The 20,399-nt window shown below is 46.6% G+C and overlaps 1 protein-coding gene across 1 annotated transcript; it reads left to right on the plus strand.

The window, feature by feature from the left end:
* Positions 1–36: 36 nt before the first annotated feature.
* Positions 37–19,972, plus strand: DNAJC7 (DnaJ heat shock protein family (Hsp40) member C7). The gene is made up of 14 exons (XM_075775087.1): positions 37–182; positions 9,989–10,077; positions 10,613–10,737; positions 10,832–10,945; positions 11,530–11,604; positions 13,174–13,292; positions 13,650–13,803; positions 14,598–14,762; positions 15,771–15,862; positions 17,036–17,109; positions 17,677–17,823; positions 18,033–18,185; positions 18,732–18,794; positions 19,663–19,972. Exons 1-14 carry the CDS (start codon positions 100–102, stop codon positions 19,698–19,700), a joined length of 1,491 nt encoding a protein of 496 aa, XP_075631202.1. The 5' UTR covers positions 37–99; the 3' UTR covers positions 19,701–19,972.
* Positions 19,973–20,399: the final 427 nt, after the last annotated feature.

Below are 20,399 nucleotides of genomic sequence, written 5' to 3' on the forward strand. Positions count from 1 at the left end.
GCCCGCGCGCCGCTGTCGTTGCCGGCGGAAGCCCCGCCCCTTCCGGCGCCGCGCACGCCCCCGCCCCGCCGTCCGTCCCCAGCCCGGCCCGGCGGTAAGATGGCGGCGGCGGCAGAGTGCGATGTGATCATGGCGGCGCCCGAGGGACCCGGCGAGCCCGAGAGCGAGGAGGAGACACGGAGGTAGAGCGGCTGCCGCGGGCCGGCCTCGCCTCGCCGGGCGGGGGAGGTAGCGGCCGGTGTCCCTCCCGGCGGGCGGGGCGGGGCCGGGCAAGGCTGGGGGAGCCGGAGGCGGCGGCCCCGGGCCGCGGGGAGGGGGCGGCAGGTCCCGGGGCCTCGGTGCGGGGGAGTCGCAGGTACTGGGCCGGGGGCGGGCAGGGCTCCTCCGGCCTTCTCCGAGTCGCCCGGCGGGCAGCGGGAGCTCCTCGGGGGCAGAGGGCTCGGGTCCGCGCCGGGGGCCTGGCAGCTCCGGGCCGAAGGGGGCACCGGGCAGGGCCGGATGCGCTCGGGGTCGGTTTCGGCAGGTCCCTGCCCGCGGCGGGCCCTGGGGGGGGGGGCACAGGCCTTTCTCCCAGAGCCTGTCCCGTAGGGCCCCCCGGGGAACGCGGGGCTCCGCCGGCAGCGCCCGCAGTGCCGCCCGGGGCTGTGACATGCCCCATGCGGCGCAGGGCTGTGCTCGCTGCCGGCTGACGCGTTATTTTGGGATGTCTTGGCCGAGCGTCCCATGCGAGCGTCCCATGGCCTCCGTCTATACCAGGATTAGAACATATACCCCGTAGCGGAGTCGGGCTGTCTTCAGTCAGCTAGGGTGTCCTAGAAATATAATTAACATCCTTTCTGTCCCGAGGCCACGCGGGCTGGTGTCTGAAGAGAGCTTTCTCCCATCGCTGAGGAGGAAAGGATTAAGCTGTGGTGTAGAAGGGGAAGCTTCAAATACAGATTTGAGCGCTCTTTGCTTCTTCATCGTACCCAGCTCCCTTCTCCCTGTTACCATTTGAAATCTACATGCAGCAATTTTTACTTGCCCTGCCTTGCTGCGGGTATTGGGGAAAACATCAGTTGCTGGCGTATGTTTGGGCAGAGTCCTGCTCTGAAAAAGGTTAGTGTAGTTACAGGGCTGCTTGAGTTCCAGTAGCTGGTTCATTTCTAAAGTGACCTGGTGCACCCTGCCCAGGGGAAGCCACAGCGTCGGCTGGGGGTGGTGGGAATCCCAACCTTTCCTGCACGTTTTCTTCTCAAGAGCAAGTGAGCTGGTTCCCAGCAGCAGCTGAGCGTCGCAGTCCCTGCAGGCAGTGGGGTGGCAAGGTCCAACGTCTAGGAAACTCCTCTGGCTCTGCAGCATTGAACGCTGGCAGTCGGTTATCTCCTGGGGAACTGGGAGGAGAGAATGGTTTCTGTAGAAGGTGAGGCAGTTTCTCTAGAAGATTATTCAGTGGATAGAATTAAAAGGAAGAAACAAAACTGAAAGTGGCCTCTCAGGAATAGTATTTTCAAAATAATATTGATGCCCTGAGGTGTTTTGTGCTGCTTGTTGACGGTCAGAAACTGAACGCTTAAGGAGCTGACTTCCTGGTGATGTCATTCTAAGGACTTAAATTAGGTGTTGCTGAAGAGGCACCTGGATGTCGTGCATGGAATACTGACAAATTGCATGGCCTGTAAAGTTGGGAAAGCCCTGTTTAATGGGCAAGTCATTCCTTCCCCTGGGCTAATTAAACGTGGTGTTTGAAATGTTAAAAATATCCAAATGTAGAAACCACGCTGAAGGCACAGTCGTCTTCTGATAGTGACCTCTAACGTTACCCTTCCTCCTTCCCAAGTTTCATTGCAGAAGCGATGGGCGCAGGGAACCAGTCACGACTAGGATGATCTTGGGAGAGGCTGAGCAGGTGCAGGAATAGAAGAACTGGTGGGCAGCGTTCGGTCCTCGCCCCGCGCCGAGGGGAAGGCTCGGCTGTGAGGAACAGGCAGTCTGGCACATCTGGGTTTTTCTTGGTGTCATAAGGCCAGTCCCGTAGTCTGTGGTCATCACCGTGCAGTGCTTTTATTAGGTGTTTTCACAATGTTTCCTTTTTTGTTGTTGTTGGGATATTACTCCTTTATCTTGCTAAAAGAGAAATGTGTGAGTAGGATATGGTTATTCTACTTCCAGTTAGTCTTTTTGGTTGCTCAGAAAGTGCAAGCCTTGCACACTCATGCCTTTCTGCCAGCCAAGGGTCCTGTGCATTAACCTCTCCTCTACCTTCGCCCTTCCTGGCTTTATATCAGTTGCTTAACTTCTGTGGCTTAATTGATCTCGTGTAAATTAGGGTGATGGTCACTGTATTAGGGAGAGCAGTTGGAGGCTTAATTACGTGTCTGATGTTTCTAAACCATCTTGAACCATGTAAGGGCTATGCAGGCACTCCGCATTAATGGGCGTGCAGAGGCATACACTTGAATCTGATTTAGTACAGTCTTTATGATGTGTCTGTAATACCTTCTATAAGGAAACAGCAAAAATAAGTGAAAACCTTTTCTGAATCGTTGCTGTAAGTCAGCATCAAGGGTTTCCATGTTCTGAACTTCTGTTTAGGAATTATAGTATGACAAGATACTGATACTTTGCTTAAGGACTCACCTTTGTCTAAATGCGTGACTGTTCTCTGTGGCGTAATAAAAATTAGGAAATTCGCAAAAGCGGAGATTTGTATTTCAGAATGATTGTAACTAATGCACTGAAACAGCTGAAAACGTGCCAAATGGCTCGCTCACAGGTTGTTTAAGGCACAGGAATAGAGTGTGGTCACAGGATAATTATTGTCTGCTGCTGCATAAATTGTGGGGGTCCTTATGGAAAAGGGTTGATGTAATTGCGTTAATTTTATCTGCTGGGTAGTGGTGCTGTTAGTGCCAGCTCCTCTGCTGGGGAGCAGCTGATGAGCAGGGGCTGGTCCACCCCCAAAAAAGTAACTTTTTTTTTTTTTTAATTAATTTTAAAGGTTTCTAACCCCTGGGGATGGTTTTTCCCTTTGTCCAGCTGGTCTGTGAGCTTGGGGTCACTGGAGTTCTGCCAGGGAGAATTTCCTTGTCATCTTCCTGGCAGCTCTAGATTCTGTCTGATGTGCGTGCTTAAGGTTGGACCTTCTCCCCGTTCTTCAGCACTGGAGGATGTGGAAACCTCTTAAATATCTCAAATCATTCAGAAAATATCATTATGAAATGATCTACCCGGACTGCTGCTTTTACAATGCTTTTGCTGCAGACTTCAGATATGTCGATCCTCAGTAGGAAATCATAGTTAGCCTTAGTAAAGCAACGAACGTGAAATTTGCCACATAAAGTGAATTGTGCACAAGTCAAGAAGGCTTCAGACCCTGCCTGCCTTTGGGTCACTATTAGCTCGACAGATCTTTCCACTGCTATTTTGCACAAAATGAGTTGGATCTTGGTCAGGCTCCTCATCAATAAATGTCGTTACCTGGCTGCTTTCACAGGGAGTGGGGGTCAGTCGGCTGGAGGGGCACCGTTGGTGGGAAGCGTCGCTACGGGGGTGCCTGAAGAAGGTTCCGCTATTCCTGTTCTGCTTGTCAACGGGCACTTGAGTTTCCCAGGCTGTAAACCCAGCCTATTTTACTAATATGTAATTACTTTATGCTCTTATGATAATATGAAGAGCAGTAGAAGCTGCTCGCATAGTTGTTTGCTCTTCCACAAATTTGCAGAATATTTGAATACTATGAATTAGATAGTCGCTTTATACAGTCTGAGAAGATGGTCAGTACCTACAATTCTAGCCTTTCTCTTTAACGTGAGACATGCTTTTTTAGGGTGAATCATGTTGTAGTGGCAGTTATTTTTCCATGTAACTCTTACAGCTGACTTCCTTCATTTAGGCCTCTGCAGAAAAAAGCAATCTCTAGCTGGTTCTAGATCCTTCCATGGATTCTCACGACAGCTACGATGTGACCCTGCCAGGAAAGATCGCACCATTGCCATGAATTAGGTTAATACCGAGCTCTGTGAGCGAGGTGTGTTACGTAACTGCGCAATTAAAGTTCAGGGCTCGTCAGGTTGTTTTCACTTACAGCTGCAGGGAGAGGTTTGGTTCATTTCTTTGATTTCTCCTGGCGTATTTTGGTTCTTGTGGCTTTTGGTCTTCCATGGTTGAGTTTGTCCTCGGGTGCTGGGACTGTTCTGGGGTGCATGGAGAGGACAGCGTGGGTGTTTTGTGCGCCTTCTGTATTAAATGGCCGTTACGTTGCTGTGTCTGCTCTTGAGAGGCTTGTGGCAGACCTTTGCTTTTATGTTGCAGTTGCAGAGTCTTCAGGCTATCCGTGCAGATACTTGCCTGTACAGACTCACTATTTCCCTGGTTTGGGGCATGCTGTGAGTAAATGTCATCGTTTTCATTTCTGTATTGCAGCTAGTAGTAAACCTGCTCCTTGTTCAGTGGGGGGTGCTGATGTGCAGAGAAACGTCTTGGGTGGTGGTGTGTTCTGCTCCGCGTTCAGCCTGGGCCCTACGGCAGTAGGGTTGGCAAGATGCTGTCTAGCTGCAGAGGGTGATCGTGCTATATCCTAGATACCATTTTGTCTTTTGTTTTCAGGGACCCGCTTTTGCACCTGCAGCCTTCCTCCATGCACCAGAGACAGAAAACACAAACGCTGCTAATGGGAGACATACAGATAGATAGATAGATTCCCTTCACGCTAAATCCTCGGTCAGAGTGCAAAATCGAACCTGGAGTCTCTAACATGTATGGGGAAGTGTACCCTGCGTGTCTCTGCGTTTGGCTTCTCGTCTGAGTCCTGAAAGGAAAGGGAGAGTATAGTATGTCCAGTGGCAAATATGACAGCTAATTTTAAGCTCTAGACATCTGCCTGCTGTAAACTGTATTGAGATCACCAAACTTATTTTACCCAAGCGGCTGAATAACATCTGACAGCTGAGAATCTGGACTGGATTTCAACCAAAAAAATGTTAGATAAAGGCACTGTGTCCTAGTAAAGAAAGTATCTGCAAGAATTGCTTAGAAAAGGCAGGTGTGTTCCTTTTGTCAGAGCATCCTAAAAAAGATTGCTTGGCCAGGGCAGGGTTTTGGAGCCTTCCTTAAATCCTAGATTTTTTTTTTTTTTTGTCACTGTTTCGTAACTGAGGCAGGAAATGAAGTAGGAGTGAGGGTCGAGAGAGCAAGTCTGCCACCTGCTTAGATGCGAATTTCTGTAGCTGGGTAGTATTGCTTTGGGCGCACGTACCTGTGTGCGCAGGGTCTGTGCCAGCACCCCGACCTGGCAGGTGCTGTTTGCGCAGATCCCAGAAGTTTTGGAGGACTTAAAAAATCGAGTGCATCGCGAGGTAGGTCTGCATGTGTCTCCTTGGGAGCTGGAGTAGGAGGGGTGGAAGCCACGATCGGCGCTCGAGCGGGGGCAGCGTGTGGAAGCTCTGAGGAGGAGGCAGAAGTTGTTGGGCAAACGTGGGATTGTGTCACTGCTGATGGCTGCTTCTCACAGCTCTTCTGGGAATGAGCAGGGGCTGAGCTTTCAGCAGGGCACAGGGAATGGAAGGAGCCTTGTGAGGGTTCCTTCTACCCCCAGGCAGGCAGCATGCTGCGTCCTCAGCCCCTTGGTGTGCAAGGGGAGCGCCCAAACGTGCGGCCGCTGCTTGTCTTGGTGGCAGGTCCTCTAGGGTGACAGGGACCGGAGCATTTGGAGAATTAGGGGTCCTGACAAATGTTATAAAAGAGGGGGAAAAAAAATTTACTAGCTCACAGGGACAGAGTTACTCCAAACAGTCCCCTCCTTGTGAGCCCGTGGTGCACGCAAGCAATGAAAGACGAGCTTCTTCCTGAGATCCTTGGTGTGACTCTTCCCTGTCTTCTGCGTCCAGCATGGAGAGGCCCTGAGAAGACACTAACCTCCCCTCACAAAGCAATCCATTGAGCCCAGATCGTATTTTTAGCAAAGCACGATTCTTCTTCAGTTTCAAAAGTAGCAAGTGGGGAATGCAGCCTACATCAGTGCGAGATGCAGAATGATCTCATTCAGGCTGCAGCATCTGTTTGGATTGAAACAATTACAGTGATATCAGGAGATCTGCATTTTTTCTTGTTATAGCTAGAGACCGTGGTAAACAAGAACTGTTTTCTCTGTGTACTTTCTATGTCAGTGGAGCACAACTGAGGAGAGATGCTTCTGTTCTGTGTCTAGGATCTCAGACCACAAGCCTCGCGTTTCCAGCAACTGTGTCTCGGCCTTCATGCTTTGGAGACAATTTGCTTGTTCTTTTTTCATCGTTAAGCTTTAAGCCATGTGAGCAGTAGAAATACCAGTGTACTTCCTGCCTGCCTGTGTTATCTGAGGTCCTGTGACTTGTTCATACATCAATCTGTGTTAAAGGAAATGCTGAAAAGGAAAATAGACCAATAAAAAGTGTAGAAAATCAATTTTGTTTGTATATTTTCTCTAGCATCTCAGAGTACTGATGCTTTGTGAAAGCTGGTTTTGCCATGTATCTGTTTTCTTTCTCCCGTTTTCCCAGCTCTTCCCGGCCGTTTGCTGGCAGACAGGGTGTTCTGGCACCCAGCCCTTTAGCTGTATCTATTAGACAATGCTTCCTCATGACATGACAGGTAAAATTGCTAAAAGACTTGTGACTCAGGGACTGGTATGCTAAGCAGGTTACAGTGGTGGCTCCGAGAGATGAGTTCTGCCATTAATACTGTTCTCCCTTTCTTTAGACCGTACAACAGACAGCTTCTGAGGGAAGGAACTTTAATAGGAGCTGTGATGCTCTTTTCCATCTGTGATTACAGAAACAAGACAATAAAGTTTTGATTAAACTACTTGCTGCCGAGGTTCCAGAAGTACAGAATTGCCGATTACTTTTTCCACTATATTTTGAATGTTTGGTGTGTAATACTCAAAAAAAAAAAAAAAAAGATGATTGTGTTTGGACACGTTTTTAATCGTGCAAAGTATGAGTCCTGCCGCTTGTGATGCAGATCCATCCAAGAGGCACGTAACCATTTCTGGCTCTTGTGGCCCTAGGGAAGGAGGAGCACGGAGGGATGCTGTCCTGCCACGCAGGGTCTGGCAGCGGGCTGGCATCTGAGGAAGAGCAAGGCTACGGACAAGCACCTTCCTTGGGCGAGGTGCTAGGCAGGCTGGGGCGCAGGAGGTACAGTGGTTTCCCATCTTGGGTGGTTGAGGTCAGCGTTTGCTGGAACGGGAGCGGATGCGGCGGGGATGAACTGAACCCAGGAGCTGTGACCAGACCCTTCTGAGGCAGTGGGGTGGATGCACTAAACCATTTCTGTGCCACCCTGTTACTTAATCATCTTATTTCAAATAAATACAGCGATGTGATTGTGTGTTGCTTGACTTCAGCAGAGTTACAGCAGGGGTGCATCTGCTCCGTTGCTGGAGCATAGCTGCTAGCAAAAGTTAAAAATGAAAGTGAAGAGCACACGCTTCAGCTGTGCCCGCGGGCCCTCAGCGTGGCAGCTCCCTGTGTCTATTGTTTTGCCAGCTGGCAAAACTGTGATGGTTCAGTGAAAACAACCCTTTGCATGAGGCAGTTGTGTGGGAATGGCCAATGGCAAGTCTGAATGAGGTTTAAAAACATGTGAACTTGTTTCAAGACAATTCCCTTTGTTCTTTCTCTAGTAGGCTTGCCGAACATTGCTGCCCTTCACTGGTGGGGTCCCTCCTCCTTGTTTCGGCTCCTGTGCTGCCTTTGCCGAGATGTGCCCTGGGAGTGCTGGGGGGCTCCGGCAGCGCTCCCCCCTCAGCGAGGGCACTGCGGCTTGCGTTCAGCCTGTCTGGGTTGGCAGCTTCCAGTAGATAAATGCATTTCTTGCGTACCGATCTGATCTATACGTACTTCCAAAATAAAAATGCAAAGTGGTGGTTGACTCTTACAGATCTACTCTGCACCTTCAGGGCTTGGCTTCGGCAGCTTACTGAAATGGAGGACTAGTCAGCAGTCTTCTCTTCACTTTTTATTTTCTATACTGAAAGAGGCTTCTCACTATGGTACGTTCTGACAGCAAATCTTCTATAGCCAGAGCCCCTTTTCCGCTCTTCCGATGTGTTGTAGCTGCAGCCTTCAGTGAAGACAGTCAGCTTCTATCCTGTTAGGTTTATCAAGAACATGATTTGTGAAAGACAAAAGTCTTTGCTTCCTCTGGGCAAAATCCAGTCCTGAAACATGCCCAAAGCTGCGTCTGATTTTTGAGACTTTTGTCGAGGTATACAGAAATACAGCAGTGGATCACTCGAGTTATACTTTCCGCAATAGGCGAGCCTACATTTGTAAAGGTAAAGATTATCTCTGTGTTTGTAGTACCTGGTAGACTGAAGACTGTCTCTGACTCTGGCCTTTGACTGTTACAGTAGTGTTGTCGGATACAGGAATAAAGCTCCTCAGCGCAGCGCAGTTGAACAGCTCGTGCGGGATGGAGGTATTTGTATGTAGAAGATCCCGTGACCCTTCACTCTCTAGTCCTGTGTTCCCTGATTTGTCTTAGTTTTGTTTACCTGGGGTTACCCTGTAAATAGCTTTCCTGCAGCAAGCGGTGCAGAGAGACACCTTCTTTTCTGAATCCTTCTTTCAAGAAAACGCTGAAGTCCGACATTTCAGCACAGCCTGGAACTGACCTGTGTTTGAGCCTGCAAGTGCCGCTCTGCTCTGGCAGGCTGGGGGTCACTCAGCTATTTTAGCTTCCTCGGCTTCTGCTCCGTTGCTTCAGCAAAGGCTATGTTCAGACCAGCTGGCGGTCACCCAAGAAGGCTACGATGACTTGTAATACTCAACTGCAACTGTCCCGATTGTGCTGCGGATGTTTCCCTGTACAGGTGATCCCTGCAGCCTGGCTGCTCTAGCAGAAGATTGCTAATTGTTGAAGGAGAGTAGCTGGGGCTCGTAGATATGCTGGCCACATCCCTGGTGGGACATGAAGGATGGAGTCTGAGCTGGTCTTTGTTCTGATGGTTAGAATTTGTCTTTGTCTGAGGCCAGAGTTCTGGTTGTGCGAGTGCTTTGGAGAGTGGACAAACAGCATCTGTTGCTCTGGCTACAGCAGTGAAGTCCCAAAAGCACGACACAAGTCTTGACTGCTGTATCTTAGAGTGGGGTGATGCTCCTTTTGGGTTGGCCTCACAGTTTTCACACATTAAACAGTCTAGGAGGAGAAGCAAGTGATTAAATCACTGAATTTAATTCAGTGAAGCTGAATTAAACTTCACCACCATGGTACAAGTCCCCTCTCAGACTGCTTGTCTAAAATGATGCAGGTAGATGGGAGAAGAGAGAGAAGTATTTAATTTCCTTTAGGGGAAACTTTGCTTTCAAGAGTTTAAGGGATGCTGCTTTAAACCATATGTTGTGTTTTTTTAAATGTCCTAAACTGTATCTGCAAATGCTTGCTCCTGAGTGTGAGGACTATTTCTGGACCTGTTGCCAAGGCAGTGCCAAGCTTCTACTTGAGGCTTGCACCCTTACTTCTCCTTGATTTAGCTGGCTTCTGAATGTAGAATTGTTCTTGGCCCTGTTTCTTAAGTATGTGGGACTACTGAAAGATAGGCAGCACTGTGTTTCTTGACCTCGATGACTGCTGAGGTTATGCAGCACCTCGCAGGAGTAGGCTGGTTCGATTGACCGTGTACAGCTGTGAGTTTTGCTGGACTCTGAGAAGCCAAGCGCCTCTGAGACTGAAAGAGGGATGCGCAAAGGTGGCTTTAGTCTGCTACTGCATTCCTGTAACGTTCAGCTGGGTCATCTCCCTGTTCACTGCCCTAGTAAAGTGATGAAGTATCTGGGAGCCAGCAGGACGTGAGGTGTTCTGTTTTCTGATGGGCAGTGTATACAGAGGAAGCCTTGCAGCAACCAGCTACAAGAGTTTGGGAGCACTGAGGAGTTATACTAAGATTGGGGATCAAATGTTCAATCGTGGTCAGAATCGGGTCTGATCAATTTCTCTTAAAATGGGGTGTTTTCCTTCCTTTCAGAGAAGCAGAATCATTCAAGGAGCAAGGAAATGCATACTACGCCAAGAAAGATTACAACGAGGCGTACAACTATTACACAAAAGCCATAGGTGAGAACAGTTGGTGGTAATATGAATCTTTGCTGAATACCAGGTCTAAAAATCAAAGCTAGTTATTGATTTAAAATTGATTTAAAATACACCAGGAGGGTTTCTAACAGCACACGCTGGATGAAAACTTTTTACCTGCTTTAATTAACCTTGCAAAACTTCACCAGATTTATAATGCAAGTCAGTGCCAGTGTGGGTGATTGCAGCAGTTCTTTGTTTCTCCTCCAGCCAAGATATTCTTAACGTGAAACCAGTCCAGCTTTCCCTCTAATGCAGGGTCAGCAGTGCTGCCCAACAGAACAATTGTTGTTCTATAGGAGTTGATTCCTGTATATAGTGTGGGGAGCAATAGTTTTATAACTTGCTATTCAAAACAGCCGCTTGACCATCATGCGTCATCTTAAACCACTTAGGTGACGTTATAAATTGGGAGGGAACGTGAATTTTTAATCCAACCACGGCTTCTTAATATGTTCTACAAGTTGTATAGCTGGTTATGTTACGATAACAGTGAGTGCTCTGACATCTTCTCCAGATACCTGTCCTAATAATGCCAGTTATTACGGTAACAGAGCTGCCACTCTCATGATGTTGGGCAGATTCCGAGAAGCACTGGGAGATGCTCAGCAGTCTGTCAGATTGGATGATAGCTTTGTAAGGGTATGTGGAAACCTTCATACTTCTTATTTGTGTCTCAACACCCTTGTCTCCACCTATTGCAGCTCTTGTAATTCCCTTTTAACTGTCTTCTCAGGGCCATCTACGGGAAGGGAAGTGCCATCTTTCCCTAGGGAATGCCATGGCTGCCAGCCGCTGCTTTCAACGAGTTTTAGAACTGGATCATAAGAATACCCAGGCGCAGCAAGAGGTAAGAGATTCTTCAGATTTAAATATTCCCAGTAGATGTGCCTGTCAAAGGGAGTGGATTGAACTGGTAAGCCTTTCGCTTTGAATTTGCAAGGTGGAATCACAGTCATCGTTAGTAATGACTGTTTGCATGCTGTGAGGTAATGGGAAAAATGAGATGCTGTCAAAATGTCTAAACCAGTTTTTCAGTAGACCGCCAGGTTGCATAGTTACTTTTGTGCGTGATTGTCTCCTCTTAGCACAAAAAGTGTGGAGGCTAAGCTGGTCTTTCACCCACCACTCCAGAGGAGAAATGGTAAATGGTGGGAAGGGAGCACGGAAATAGGTGATGCAGCGTGTAGAAAGCTGCTGCCACTTTTCTGTCTCATTCACAGGGGTACGTTTTTCTGGGCTGCCCGTTAGGTCACTTGATTTCAAACTGATTTTAACGTTGACAAAAGTATTCATGTAATCTGCATTATTGTTCCATGGCTTGCAATGGTTTTTGCTCTTGACGCTTTAGGGTTTGGCTGCTTAAGTGCTGCTTGATGGTGTTTCAGAGCAGCGACTGTCCTGCAGCACTTGCTGTGTTCTCCTGTCTTTCAGCTGAAGAACGCCAGTACTGTGCTTGAGTATGAAAAAATAGCTGAAGTGGATTTTGAGAAACGGGATTTCAGGAAGGTAAAATAAATTTCATTGTTTCCCGTAGCATTATGAACTGACATGTTTTACGTGTCCAGTTCAACCAGATGCGTGTCGAATTTCCCTGACGAACATTAGCTGGACTCGAACAGGGCGTTCTGTACAACATGTTTTTGCGATTGAAGCAGGGCTGCTTGGTGAACTGTGATAGCTGTGAGAACAGCGGAGCTCACACTCTCTTAGCACTGAACGAATGAAAAGTGAAGAGGGTGACTGGCTCAGGCTGAATGTCTTCTATTGCTGTTTGCTTTGCAGGGTGAGTGGAACCATGAGTGAACTGTTCGGTACAGGTTCTGTCAGCAGCAGCATTTGATAACACTTTGCTCCTAAAATGCATATCCAGGATTCTTCTTTCTCAACTCTTTAATTAAAAAAAAAACCCCCAAACAAAAAACCAGTCTGTCTGCCAGTATTATAGTGAGGGTCTTTGAAGGAGGAATGCAGATCTGCGCAGGGCATTCTCTGTTACTGTTTCCCAATCTTTCTTCCCAAGGGCTGTAGCAGGACACAGCTGGTACTGACCTGATATAACAAGAAATGACAGCATGAAATCTGAAAGGCACCAAATGTTTCTCATGCAACTGTTTCTGTTCAGTGGTTGCACGTAAAGCCCAAGTTGGGCCCAGAAAGGAGATTGTCCAGCACATTAAGCTTGTTGTTCAGGTCACTGACTCTTAGGCTAAGCTCAAGATTACGGAAGGGTAAATCCCTTCTTGTTTTGAGGAGCAAATGGGACGTATGGTCAATCTGGATTTCCTGTGCAGGAATTGCCTTGCCTGTTCTGCATGTTCTGGGCTTTTGCATCTGTCCCTTCACTTCTTCCATCTCACTCCCCTGGGGAGGCCTGCATGAAATGTGATCTTTGTTTCTGGAGAGCTGCTCTTGCTCCTTCCTCACCCAGAAGCCGTTGGCTTCTCAGTCTGGAGCACAGTGCTTCCCACAGCGGGCAATCGTGATGTCACGGGCCGGGGAAGCAGATGAACCTTGGTGGAACAATGACCCTGTTCTCGTGCAGATGTCCCCACCAGAAAGGCTGAGATGGAAAAGACCTATTAGATCACCCTGCCCATTGCAATCAGACCAGTGTAAGATCAGTCCCTGCACTGTACTTTTTGTGTTTTGTCCAGTCCAAACTGTCTCAATCTATTGAATTTCTGTCCTTCCCATGTGCTTTTATAATGCAGGAAACAGGGGCAGAATTGTCTTCCTTGGCTTTTTCTTTAGGGTCTGCAATTTCTGAGGAGTTAAAGGGATGGACCTTCTAGAGGTGTCCCTCAAATTTTCCCTGTAGTGCTGTGTCGTAACGCAGCAGGTGCAGCAAATCTTTGTACACAAAGCACTTTAAAAGGACAAAAAACGTGCACATGAGGAAGACTTTCTAATGAAATATGTGTCTCCAGCAACAGAAGAAACAGGTGTCTGCACGCTTATCGTCCTGTTGAAAGACAAATATGAAATCTCAAGTGTGGTAATGGTGCAGCCTTTCAAACTAGGCCTTTAGCTAATTGTTTTGCTCACATTTGTGGGGGTTTTTTTTCCTCACACCAGGTTGTATTTTGCATGGATCGTGCTTTGGAGTTTGCTCCTGCTTGTCATCGATTCAAAATCCTCAAGGCCGAATGTTTAGCATTATTGGGTCGCTACCCGGAAGCACAATCTGTAGCGAGGTGAGTGTCTTAAGGTCTCGACTTTGAGTAACAGCTGGTGATGTGTCCTGGCTGCTGCTTGTTTTCCACAGCCTGAAATGGATGAGGGAATATAAAAAAGAAATAGTCCTTAATGCAAATTGTGATGAGGAAGAGTATGTGAATTTATGCCCCTTAAAGTTAATCTTACTGGGAAACTGTATTTAGCCTCAGTTGTTAACCAGCAGTCCTGCTTGAGCAAGTTCCCCTACTTTTTGCGTTTCTGTATCACAGACTTGATAAAATAACTAAATATCTCAGTGGAGGAAGAGTGCTTTTGGAGATCAGGAGGAGACTGGAGTAGGGAAACATTTCATTTCTTTACTCTGTCTGTTACAGTGACATCTTACGAATGGACTCAACAAATGCAGACGCTCTGTATGTCCGTGGTCTCTGCCTTTATTATGAGGACTGTATTGAGAAGGCAGTGCAATTCTTTGTCCAAGCACTCAGAATGGCTCCTGATCACGAGAAAGCGTGTCTTGCCTGCCGTGTAAGTTGGGGATTCTGGGGATGGGACTGCAAAACTACCGGGAATTTTTTTTTTTTTTTTTTTTTTTTTTTTTAAAAACCGAACACATAACTCGGTGCTGCTGGATCAATCCCTTCTCCCTCTCTCAACATTAGCGTTCCCCAGCAGTGGCAAGGAGTGTGTCAAGCCCTTCCCAAAGCCAACCAGCTGCTGCTTTAGGTAAAACTGAGTTGCTGGGAGCTCTTTCTCAGAAGACCGTGATACTTTGAAGACTGCCTCCCTTTCATTCTTCTTTGTTCTTTGATCAGATATAGGAGCAATAAAACTAGGTCTATCAGTTCTGAAAGAACTTCTGACTTTCAGATTCAATATTAGGGCCTACAGGTTGACTTGCATTTAAGCACTGTTCTTTCATTTTATTCCTTCCCTCATTTCTACTCTGTTGTAGTACTTTGACTGACTTTTTAGATATGTTTATTTGTATAAGCTCTCAAAAAGTGAGCTCCCGTTCCTTTTTTTTTAAATCCATAAATTTCCTTCACTGTCATGTTCTCAAACATTAGGCAACCTTTGTTCCCATGGAGAACGCCTGTAACTGGCACTGGCTGTTCCTTAGCGCTTCTCTTGGGGGAAAGGCAAAATGCCTACAGCTCGTTTCAGCTGCTGTAGCGAGGCTGTGACTTTTGTGTCCTGTAATGGTGCTTGAAAGGAAACGGGAACAGCTATGTTTGAGGGCCCTCACTCAGCAAAATACGGTGCTTGGTACCCCTGAACCACTTGCCTGCTGTCCTTATTCAGGATGTATTTTCTTTCAGAATGCCAAAGCACTTAAAGCAAAGAAAGAAGATGGGAATAAAGCATTTAAAGAAGGAAACTACAAACTAGCATATGAACTATACACAGAGGCACTAGGAATAGATCCAAATAATATAAAAACAAATGCCAAACTCTACTGCAACCGGGGGACAGTTAATTCAAAGGTAAGAAATGGTCACCTGGCAGGTAGTCTTTCATCCTGTTCCTCACCACGTAGTTTATAAATTGCAAATCGGCTATTCTGGGAAGCATAGGCTCCTCTGGCTGCTGGGGCAGCTGGATCTTTCCAGTGCTGTAGGCAGTGTTTCAGGTTTTTGTACTTGCACAATGACTGGATCTGTTCCAAACAGCCAACAAAGTTGACTCCTGAAGAAACAAAACTGAAATACTTGGGCTGCACAGAGTGGGAGGGAGAAGAGGAATGTAGTTTAGCCTTATCTTAATCAGCATAAGGGCATCCTATTTGTTTCCTTCCTGGTAATGAGAAGGTTTCTGTTCGTATTCTTCTTGTAGATGATCTGTCTTGCTTTGGGCTTTGATCTCAAAAGATATGACCTAATTTAAAACCCTGGATGCTTTTTCTGGGTTGGCTGGTGTATTTTGGTCATGCACTGTCCAGAGAAACAGTCAGTCATGTGATAGTGCTTCCAGTTTCCACCCTGCCTTTCCTCTGTGCGGTGATTTGGAGCTTTTTGACACCCCCACTTGGTCAGGGGACAGAGGCTGTTCTCAAAACCTGGGAAATGGGCTGAGCTGGAGGCAGCAGTAATGGATATTTTACATGGCTGTTGATGGCTGAAAACAAGCAATGTTTTTAAAAAAAAAAATTTTTTTTCATATTTTAAAGTTTATTTTCCTGTGTGGGATTTAGTTTGGACACAGAATAACTTGATTTTCAGATCATTCTCAGGAAGACCCTTGTTTCCAAGTGCATTTCTTAAAGAGAAGCACTACGTAGTTCTGCCATTTCATAGCCAAGCTTCTAATTTTTTCCCTAGGGAGCAAAAGCTCTGTGGTTTTGGGGGACTGGAAAAAATTTCCTAGATGCAGACACACAAAGCAGTGAGATTTTCCAAGACTCTTTACACCTTTCGGTTGCCTAAAATCATAATGCTACTTAGCAGCATTTGTTCTCTGGTTTGAACTCACTTAACTTCTGTCTGATATTGTAGCTTAGGAAACTTGAAGAAGCAATAGATGACTGCACGAATGCAGTAAAACTGGATGACACATATATCAAAGCATACTTGAGGAGAGCACAGTGGTAAGTAGACCTTTGTAATGGACACGCTGGGCAGGTTTGCGGGTAGGAATCTCCTCCCTACAGCCCTGAGTGACAGGGATAACAAATCTGAAGCTTAACTGAGTAAAAGGTTCTGGCTTTAAGGGGTCCTTTCCTTACGCTGATGAGGAGACGGGGAAGCTCTGTGTAGTCTGTGCTGCCTCTGTGGATCTGGGACTGCCTATTGATTGTTGTATTTAGGCAGGATTTGTTCTAAAGCTTGACTTACGTGTTTATAGACTAACATAAGGCATTCTGTCCCAGAGAGCCTTTCTTAAGCTTTTCCAAAGGGCTGCTGCAGGTAAGAGATCTTACCCTGGCAGAGCTGTTCACACTTCCAACAAACTAGATTTTGAGATGGGATGCCCTGCTTCCCCTAAAGGAGAAATTGGCCGAGCCTGTCTGTATTTCAGCCATAGGTAATACCGCAGTGTAGTGCAGTGAGGCTGAGCAAGTTGGACAAAGGAGATTCGGGTCTGTATGTCTCCTCTGTCACTTGGCACCCACCAGGGAAGCAGTCAAAGCTCTGTTACGACTACAGATTTATTTGCTGCTTTTTTCAATACTGATTACTTCCCCAGTTTGTGGCAAAGCTGCCTGGCTTATAGATGAACTAAAACCGTTCTTGCAGCCTTCCTGTTGTGCATTCATTTTAATTTACAAACTTCAGTGTTCTTCTCAAGCTCCATCTCAGTAATTGCTAAATTACAGTAAGTAGTTAACACGTGAGTAAGGCTGGAACACAAATAGACGGGCATACGTCTCTCTGAGATGCCACAATTGTCCTTCTAACCAGCGTTGTTAGTGTACAACTCTGCACCAGCTTCCTTGAAAACTTGCTGGCTGGTATTAGTTCCTGCGGCTAGATAAAGTGATTATCAGATCGTTAAAGTAGTACTTGCACTGCCAAACGAGATTGCAGTCTGCTCTTGGAGCCCAACGTACAGGTTCCCGTGCCAGGATTTCCCACAAGTAGCAGATGGCTGGGCTTCCAGTCGGTCCAGCAGTGACCCTCTGTGGGTTCCTCCGATTGCTCTTCCTGCAGTCCAGTCCACATCTTTCCCTTAATTCATACCCAACCAGAGAGCTCGTATCTGAACCCCCTGTTGCATTTTCTGTGAAGTACACCTTGACTGCCAGTGTTTCTTTCTGCAGTTACATGGACACAGAACAATATGAAGATGCTGTAAGGGACTATGAAAAAGTTTATCAGACAGAAAAAACAAAAGGTGAGCATATTGACATTCTTTTTGTGTGTATAAGTTTCCCTTAACTGACGATGGTTTTGTTGTTGCTTTTGTTCGCTTTTTTCCCCCACCATATGCTCTGATTTGCTACCTCTTACCCCAGTGGGATAGTACTGGAAAAGTCCTCAGAAGCACTCTGAAATCTAGTCTCAGAATCTGATTTCTCTCCCAGCGTTGACTGCTGAGAAGACGATTTAGCTTGTAGCTGAAGCAGTGCACTAGATTCAGAGTATCCGGTTGTGGTTCTAGTTCTTTACTGTCATCTTGCTTTTTTAGTAGCTGAAACGAAATGGACAGTCCTTGTGGTTCAGTTTCTAACGCTGCTTTGTTTAATAGCACCGAGACCGTTACCTACCTTTGGAAGCAGCCATAGGTGGACAGCAAGGCTTTAATTAGCTACTTGACTGTAAATCCAAGTGGGTTGGTTACTCATGCACTTGAATCCTTCAGCCCAGGTCATCTCAGCATGTTGGTCTTCAGCATCTTTCAAAGCAGGAGATTGTGCCTAACACTAAAGCCGCTTTCCTTTGGCATTGCACTTCTTTCTAGAACACAAGCAACTTCTAAAGAATGCACAGGTGGAATTGAAAAAGAGCAAACGGAAAGACTACTATAAAATCCTTGGGGTTGACAAAAATGCCTCCGAAGATGAGATCAAGAAGGCTTACAGGAAAAGAGCACTAATGCATCATCCAGGTATCCACAAACAGTACTGTTGCTTTCATCCCCTTGCTCCATGCACGTGCCCTGCACAACCATCGCTCGGAGGCAGGAATAAATAAGAGGGAATTTCTGGACAAATACCAGTTCTGACCCCACAAATTTGAAATACATCCTGTGACAGCAGCGTTTTCCATTACACTAGAAACTAAAAGCTTCTTTCGTGCTTGGTTTTGTATCTTTAGACCGACACAGTGGGGCAAGTGCAGAAGTACAGAAGGAAGAGGAGAAGAAATTTAAGGAGGTTGGTGAAGCCTTTACCATCCTGTCAGATCCCAAGAAGAAGGCTCGCTATGACAGTGGGCAGGATCTAGAAGAGGACGGGTTGAACATGGGAGGTGAGTGTTCCTTATGATACTCTACTGTGTCAGCCCTTAAAAAGATCAGCCTATTTAGAGTCTGCCTTCTCTAAAGCAAACCTCCCATTTGTAATAATCCTATGAATTGACAGTTTGGTCTCTGAAAGCATTTGAATGCCAGATCTGCGCTGAATGTTTCAAGTTGCAAACAGTCCAGGTTATATGGTGGGTGTTACCCTTGACTGAGCCCGTAGGTAGTAGCTGCCATTAGGCAGAAGCCTTTCACTGGAAGTGTTAAATAGCGTAATAGAAAGATTGTGGGTCCCTAAACGCTGCTTAACCAAAATTCGTAGGTTGCCCCAGGGCTGAAATTATCTCTCTGACAGCAGTTGCTTTTGCCAGATTTCTGGTAGTCAGCGGCCCTGTGCTGCTTGTAGCGGTGCTCCGGCAGAGCAAGCTGTCGATTAGCTTTTTGTCCGCTTGTCCAATGCTTTACGGGCCCTCCATTAAGTGACAATTTCTAAACTGTGCAAGCTGGAACTGGCTGTTTCACTTCAGCTCACAACTTCCTTTTCTTCCCTGTAGACTTTGATGCAAATAATATCTTCAAGGCCTTCTTCGGTGGGCCAGGTGGCTTCAGTTTTGAAGGTAGGTGGAAGTGTTCTCGTGTCAGCTTTGGAAATGTGAGTATGCAAATCACTGGACAGGACAGCTGAATTTCCCATAGTGGATGTGCTCTTTGAGAAGAGTGTTTGACTTTTCCACATAAAAGAATCTTAAGAGTGTTTGGAAGGTTCTGTCTGCACAGCATCCCAGCCGATGGCTGTTCTGGTTCTTTGGTGTTCGAAAGCAACAAAACCCGGGGGTTCCCTTTTCTCGACACGTGTGTAGCCTTTGCCATCTTAGTGCTGCTTTGCTGCTTGGGGATAGTTGACCGTAACTTGGATCCGGCCACTGGCGCTGAAGCGACCAAAGGCGATTCTCGTCTGAAGTCCTGTGCGTGTGTCTCCTGCAGCTCTCTCCTCTGGTTTCATCACACTGAATCCCCCAAGTGCCTCTGCCTGCACGCACTCTGAGGTGTCTGGAGGCAACGAAGAAGCTGTTACTCGCTGTCCCTCCAGATCTCGCGTGTGTTCAGGCTTTCTCCACGCACGTTGTAGTGTCTACGCAGCACTGAGTGAGCTCTCGGCACTTAGTGTCAATATACCCCTTAGGGACATGCGTGTTCCTTAAGGTCTTGCATTAAGTGAATTTTGAGAAATCTTGCACGCTTCGTGTAGCGTTCACCTTCCTCTTTGTAAATCTGCCACCTTTATCCACAGTATCAGTAGTCCGCTCGTTTAGTTGTTGGAAATTAGCTGCTGGAAACGCACAGCAAAGATCTCCTCTTGCCTACCTGTTCAAATGGTTTTGTTTGAGTTACGTACTGGCTGGGCGTCAGGCTGCAGCAGGATAGTAGGTACCCCTGTTGTCTTTGAATTTTGAAAGTGCTAATATCTTTCATTTTCTTTTTCAGCTTCTGGGCCAGGAAATTTCTTTTTCCAGTTTGGCTAAAAAAAAACAAAAAACAAAACAAACCCAAACCACACATACCTGATCTGCTTATTTTAACCTTGAATACGGACATACTTAGACACCTTCCTTCATCATGTCTCATTGTACTTAGAGCAGTTTCATTTTTCTCGGTTGGAGACCTCTGTTTTGTGTGCGTTTGTGTGTGAAGAGGAAACCAGCTCGGGGAGGGGAAGGCTTGTGAATTTTGTTTTACTGTTAACTTTATTAAAAAAAAAAAAATAAAAATAAAGCTTTGAATCTTTTGGTCCCTCCATGCTGGCCCGTACTTTCAGACTGTTCCTGCTCCTCGGCACAGAGGATTTCCCTGAAGTCCTCCTGGAATCTCGACTTGTGAGAGGGTGAAATAATCTCCCGTGTCGTTTTGGTTGGCTCCGAAGCGCAGTGTGGCAGCATGTCTGGGGTTTGTAGTAACTTGGAAGTTATCTTAATCTTCTGAAAATATTGCCAAGATTCAATCGAGTTTCATCCAACCATGTTTTACCTGCCAGTTGTCTTTTTTTTTTCTTTTTTTCTCTCTTTTTTTTTTTTTTTTTTTTTGCCATGGTTCTACCAGAATGGTACACTTGGGCATTAACTTAAGTGATGATGTGTGAGCTTAACAATTCTGTATCAAGAGAAGTGCTTCTTTGGATTTAAAAGAGCAGCTTATGTGAGAATTCCCTGTGATGCAGCTAGAAT

The sequence above is a fragment of the Balearica regulorum genome, chromosome 24 (genome assembly GCF_011004875.1).
Source record: "Balearica regulorum gibbericeps isolate bBalReg1 chromosome 24, bBalReg1.pri, whole genome shotgun sequence".
Classification (NCBI taxonomy): Eukaryota; Metazoa; Chordata; class Aves; order Gruiformes; family Gruidae; genus Balearica; species Balearica regulorum.

Coding starts and splice junctions, on each gene's coding strand:
- DNAJC7 (XM_075775087.1), top strand. CDS start 100: ATGGCGGCGGCGGCAGAGTGCGATGTGATCATGGCGGCGCCCGAGGGA. Junction 10,946..11,529: donor ATACCCAGGCGCAGCAAGAG/GTAAGAGATTCT, acceptor CCTGTCTTTCAG/CTGAAGAACGCCAGTACTGT. Junction 13,293..13,649: donor GAAGCACAATCTGTAGCGAG/GTGAGTGTCTTA, acceptor TGTCTGTTACAG/TGACATCTTACGAATGGACT.